The following is a 6,000-nucleotide window of genomic DNA, read 5'->3' as shown; positions in this document are numbered from 1 at the left end:
TGTATTTTATCAGTGAAAATCATTTGACTATGCATACTTTTAAATAAATGATGCTCTACATGAACTGACTGCCAAACATCTCTTAATTTATTCATGGATGTGTGTTGAATGTGCATTAAAAAGTGCAATTAATCCTCCTTTGATTCTGCATCTTGTTATTATGTGATTTTTTTCAGAGTAGCCTTGTTATGTAACAATAAATATTTCAGTGCTTCAGTCGAACACCAGAAACATGCAACTTTTCTCTGTCTGTCCATCCACCATTTTAGTCCTCAGTCAGAGCAGAGAAAAAGCAACACGTCACAACTACACCACAGTGCCACACAATGGCTAAGAGAGGAAAAGCGTAATGGGTACAGGTTAATTAAAGGGATAATACCACCAACTGAACATTATTACAACATTATGCTCAGATTCAAACCGAGGAAACGAGGGGAGCTACAGGTCAGAGAAGGACAGATTTTTCAATTATGCATGTGGTGATGATTGGTGTCAGACATTTATGCAAATTAAATCCACCTTTGAGTTCAAAGATGGGTGCAGGAGCAATGTTGGGGCAGGCTATGGTGAAGATGGTGGAGGAAGGCATTAAGAACGTTGCAAAGCACATAAGAACAAAGTCCTCTGTAGAAGACAGGAGGTTCTGTGCCTACCGACACAGATCTTTCACAACGAAATGCAAAGTTGCTCGTTATATTTGTTTAATGCCAAGCTAAGCTAAGCAGCTGTTGGCTGTAACTTTATATTTATTGCACAGACACAAGAGTGGTATCTTTCTTATCATGCAAGTTTTAGCAAGAAAGCGAGTAAAAGTATTTCCCAAAATGTCAAACTTTTCCTCTAAGCAGTCTGTGAAGTTTCTCAGTCATCCAGGTCATGGTTATCTTGGATTTCCTTTAAGCAGTTTGAAATGGCCGTTTTGAGCATTTAAACATTAACTTACATAACGCAATCAAAATGATATTTTATGAAGACATTCATTGATTCATTGATTTTAACTGTTCTATAAGGGTGTCACCTCCTGGCATGTAGTATAAAGAACTCTGACGTCTTCCTGCCGGTGTCAAGCTTTGTAAACACCTAAATAACCAATTAATGTAGGTGATTTTCTCTTTTGGATTAGACAATATATTTTATTTTATTTCCTACAGCTGAGGCTTTCCTATCATATATTAAATTGGCCCCTGAGTGTGCCTGCTCATAAATAAGCCATAATGCTCCAAAGTTCACCCTCCCTGTCCATGTTATCATACATGTGTATGCTGTACGGACACAGGGAGGACACAGAGTATCTGTAATGATTGCTGTTGCTCGCCCCTCTGCTCTTTATTATAAAAAAAAAATCCTGTGCACATCTTGTATCAGTGGCTATGAACCCAGACACTGTGGGGAAGGTAGCCAAAAAAAGAACAATAATAAAAAAAGACTCTTGATCCCTGCTGTACCAAATAAGTAGGAGTCTGATAGCTTATTGGGAGGTAAACAATGCAAGTCAAATAAAATCTCTCTCAGGCTTTATTCTTATGGTACCAAATTACCAATATAGTTTCCTCTGGATCGAAATGCCCAGCCTGGTGTTTATGTGTGTGTATTTGATGTGTCTTTTTGTGAGTCTGTGCCTGTGCATGCCTTCGTGTATTAGTGTCTTTAAGCATCTATGTGCTTGTTTGTGAGCCTGTGCCCACCTAGAAAAAAAATTACGTTCTATAAAATGTCTCCATAAATGGCATAGCACAATAAATCCGAGGCAGAAATATTAAGTGGAACCAATATTTTGCTGGACCCACTCCAAATGCCTAGTAAAACTCACGAGTCGAGATGACCTTAGCATTAAAAAAATATATTTTACAGGGGGAAATAATCCAATTCCCTTCCAATGAAGGCATCACTGACATGGGGCTATCTGTGCTGTGCACCTGGGCCTTCCCACTGAGAGGTCATTTAGTATACATTCTCTCTTTTAGGGACAGCTCTATTAAATACACTACTATTTTGCAATGTCACGGAAAAAAAGAGAATATTGGAAAAAAAAACTGCCGCAAACTGTTGCTATGTTCTAAGAAGGGAGCCTCCCATATGTGCAGAGAGACTGATGCAGTGAAGCTACAAAGGGAACATGCTCAAGGACACCTGTTTCTTGCAGGGAGCAGTTTTTGAGAAGCATCTTGTCTGTGCAATGCTGCACCAGCCATGTGGAAATACAAGGGAAGGAACAGGATCTCCTCACAGTCACCAAACTCCATATAGAGCCACAGCGTACTTCAGAATGTGACATATCAAAAAACTGATCAAGTACTAAGATAACACAGTGTGGCTGTGTACTTAGAAAAGGATAACACAGAATACGAGACATTTCTTTATTCTATTTTCTAGAAGCCAAACTCGATCATTTATTAATCAAAGAAAACATGCGAGAGAGAATTTTTCATAATGCAGAATATTCCCTCAATTAGCCTTACAGCATCAGCATAATGTCTGCGATCGTGGTAGTAGAAACCACAGAGGACCCCAGAACAAATTCATCTGCATGGATGATCCACCTAACCTAACTCCACTCTACATTTCTCTTTACAATTATGCTAAGGAATGCATGGAGCCTTTGGCTGTTCACTACAGTTATCTGCCAAAACCCTCTGGTAACTGGCGTGCATTGCTCAAGAAGTTGTCATTATGAATTTGCTTTACTGTTACATTATCTCCTTTAGAAAACTCATTTCATGTTAGGGTAATTGCCTCTGGTGGGGTTATGCAGGGCTGTGTCTTGTGTTGAAAAAAGAAAAATCCTGATGAGAGAAAAAGTCATGCTGGCCCTCCCTCCCTATTTCTGTCTCTCAGTCAGATGAGGTCATCAAACACCATCCTGGTTTGTATATTAATGATGTAACAGCCCAGGATTTTTGGACACCCCGTCCCTAGAGACTGCTTGGCTGGCGGCAGAGGAAGACTTCATCTTGATTTAAGAGAGAGATAGCACCCTCGATAGAACTGTGACAAAGGCTAGATAGGCAGCGCAAGAGGCGATAGTGAGGGAGCGTAGACGCCAGCAGAGAGAAGAAGACAGGAGAGGAGCAAGGCAGAGGAGGGACTGTGCGATAAACTGTGCCTTTAAAGCACCAAGCCCCTCCTCCACAGAGCTGAGCAGAACAGTCGAGTGGTGCTGGCAGGAACCTGAGCCCCAAGATAAACTCTGGCATCAGCTTCCCTTCATCCGGCAGTCAGCGAGGACACAGTGAGGGTGCAGGGGCAGAGAGACAGGGACGGAGAAAGAGAAAGGGTGACAGAGAAGGGGGTAGAGAGAGACAAAAACAGGCTGATAGACAGAAAGGGAGAGGCTGTCATTGGAATCCCACAGTTCCTTTTTCACAGCAGCAGCTCAGCCGCTCTGTCAGCTGCCTCCCAATGCAGGCGAAAGCTGACGGGGATGACGGGTGGCATGTTTTCAGCAGCGCAGTTATCTGAGTGATGGTAGTTGCCGCGGCAGCATCACAATCCAAAGCAGGAGCTCTCCTCGCCGCTCTGGCTCTTAGTCATCCTCAGCCTCCTCTCTCCCTTCTCAGAGTCCTATCAGGGCCATTCATCGTTCCCATCTCATGCCTCCTGCCTCCTCCTCCTCCTCCTCCTCCACAGCTTCATCCTCCACTTCTACTCCTCCTCTGATGAGCCACAGCCTCAGAGTGAAATAACCCTGCTGATAGAAGATTCTCTCTCTGTCAAGACAGTAAGTAGGGGAGGGAGGGACAGAGCTGTGTGTGTGTGTGTGTGTGTGTGTGTGTGTGTGTGTGTGTGTGTGTGTGTGTGTGTGTGTGTGTGTGTGTGTGTGTGTAAGAAAAAGAGAGAAGGAGAGGAAGAGAGAACAGCAAGGCAGCGAGAAGGGAAGATGTTAGTGTGTGCGACAGAGGGACTGCTAAAGAACCCGCAGGTTGTGTGTAGCTTGAATGATCCTGCTGTGCGTGGACAGTGAGCTCTGGGCATAGCAACAGCAAAGTGATGCACAGGAAAGGTGAGTAGGTGTGTGTTCTGGCGTTTGTGTGTGTGTGTGTGTGTGTGTGTGGAGGTGAGACAAGTGCTGCTGAAGCAAGAGATGCATTTTAACAGTAGCTAAAAATCATCAACGCAGTTCATTCCCGTCCATCTCTCAGTCTCCCTCACTCTATTGTTGTTGCTTTTTCATGTTGCTGTGAAGTAGATAAAGAGGGAGGAATAGAAAGGAGAGGAGGTTGGGACATGAGAGAATAAGTGATTGCTTTCCTTCCCGTATGTCCAGGTGCCATGTGTGATTGGCCAGCGCACCCCGTGGCAGTGGCATCGCCTTGGATTTGGCGAGAAGCTCTCCCCCCTGCCTGTTCTCTGGGGCTCCTCTGGGAAGCTTTCATGGGATTTATCTCATCCTGCTGGATGGCACAGAGCTCTCTGCCTCTCTGAAAAGAGTCCAGAAAGGAAAACATACACTACACGGATAAGAAGTAAAATAATTATCCAATCACAGCACAAGGAGGCAGACTGGGTTCCCGTAGCAACAACTGAAGGAGAGAAGAGAATCCTTTTCTCTTTCTGCTCCCTTGGTTTTTGGGCACACCCCTGTGGACTGCTGTGGGTCAGTGTTTTGTGAGAGAACTTGGAGAGTGCTGTTGCACAAGACAAGCTGCCACCCAAATTCCAGAGGAAGGTGCTTGTTTGCCTTCCAGCCCCCTTGTAACTGTGTCTCATCGACACCATGATTTTTTTGTTATCCCTCCTCAAATTCTCATCACAAGTCATGTTTCGCTGGCTTAGAATTCAATTCATTCTGATCCCACGCCACCTGGAATAAGCCCTGCTTTGGGGGGATATTGGACGCTCTGTGCAAAGACCCACACCTACATTGCTCGCTCTCATGGACAAGAAATGAAGGACAGAATGATTAAGTCATCATCTGCAAAGAAAATGGATGTGAAGCAAAGTTTATTTTGATGCGAGTTTGATCTTTTTATTTTTCCTGGAGGAAGAAACACCACACCGCACAGAGGAATATCCCCTTTTTCCAAACAGGATCTGTCCTTTCTCTTTAAAGACAGTAGCCCTCACTGAGGGACTATACTTAGACCGTAAATCTTGTCCCCGCTGGCCACCAATAATGTAGAACATGATAATTTTGAAAATTGAGCCACTGCTGGGAGTTCTGTTTTTCTGTGTTGGATAGCTCGCTCTGTAAGAGGGTTATATGAACCCTTTTTCTTCTTTCATTTTTGTTTGTTAGCCTGCCAATATGTCCCTGTGTCTCACAAGTAAAAAAGATTGTACAGGACAAGCGGAGGAGAGAAGAAGTCTCTTCCCTGTATAGACAGGTGTTTTAAATAGCATCTCCTCTGGAACAGTTTCAAACATACAAAATGACACATGAGATGAGTTGGCTCAACATGATTATGTAAGAGTTTCATACCAGCTTCAGCCCATGTATTTTGCCTCTTCCTTTTCCATGGATTTACTGTCTTTGAATTTTCCCATGCTCATTTTCTCTTCGTTTTTGGAAGCACCTACCAGAAGGCATGGATGTCAGAGTGTAACCCTGTGCCGAGTGTGCGGGCGAGGCAAGGTGTTTTGGCTGCCCAGGTGCTTTTAAGATGTTGAGGTCTCCCTGCGTGGCCGGGGCCCCTGTTCGGATCAGTAGCACTGAGGCTCCTTGTAGCCAAAGACATGGACCCCGACTCGGCTCCCCCACGCCCTCAACCTGTTGGCCACTGGCCCCACGTCACCCTGTAAAGGATGTCCCTCAGCAGAGCTCCGGCCCGGGACACCTCTGAGACCCCCAGCCCGAGAGAACGCATCCGCAGCCACATGAAGATGGTGATTGACCAGCTGGAAGGAATTCTCAAAGAGCTCAAGGATGTGGCCAAGGAACTCCGGGAGGTGAGCTTCTGAATCAGCTTACACATATCAGGCTTTTGGGGGGATTTAGTGAGGAACAGGGGGAGGAAGAGACGAAGGCAGGGAGAGAATGTGGGTGCCAGGTGGGTGTGCTTC

At 44.9% G+C, this 6,000-nt stretch overlaps 1 protein-coding gene across 3 annotated transcripts in view; it reads left to right on the top strand.

Annotated features, from left to right (window-relative positions):
* Nucleotides 1-3,152: 3,152 nt before the first annotated feature.
* Nucleotides 3,153-6,000, top strand: part of insyn1 (inhibitory synaptic factor 1) — a 43,986-nt gene continuing 41,138 nt past the window's right edge. Inside the window, exons 1-2 of one of the 3 annotated variants that reach the window (XM_040144132.1) lie at nucleotides 3,153-3,718; nucleotides 4,265-5,886. In XM_040144132.1, the coding sequence (XP_040000066.1) occupies nucleotides 5,743-5,886 (144 nt within the window). In that variant the 5' untranslated portion in view covers nucleotides 3,153-3,718; nucleotides 4,265-5,742. Of the gene's footprint in view, nucleotides 3,719-3,900; nucleotides 4,001-4,264; nucleotides 5,887-6,000 lie in introns of those variants that run through there. The other 2 variants (XM_040144216.1, XM_040144299.1) reach the window with 2 other exon arrangements.

The sequence above is a fragment of the Xiphias gladius genome, chromosome 1, assembly GCF_016859285.1.
Source record: "Xiphias gladius isolate SHS-SW01 ecotype Sanya breed wild chromosome 1, ASM1685928v1, whole genome shotgun sequence".
Lineage (NCBI taxonomy): Eukaryota > Metazoa > Chordata > Actinopteri > Istiophoriformes > Xiphiidae > Xiphias > Xiphias gladius.
The sequence above is the reverse complement of the archived record's forward strand: the minus strand, read 5'-3'. Positions and strand labels throughout refer to the sequence as shown.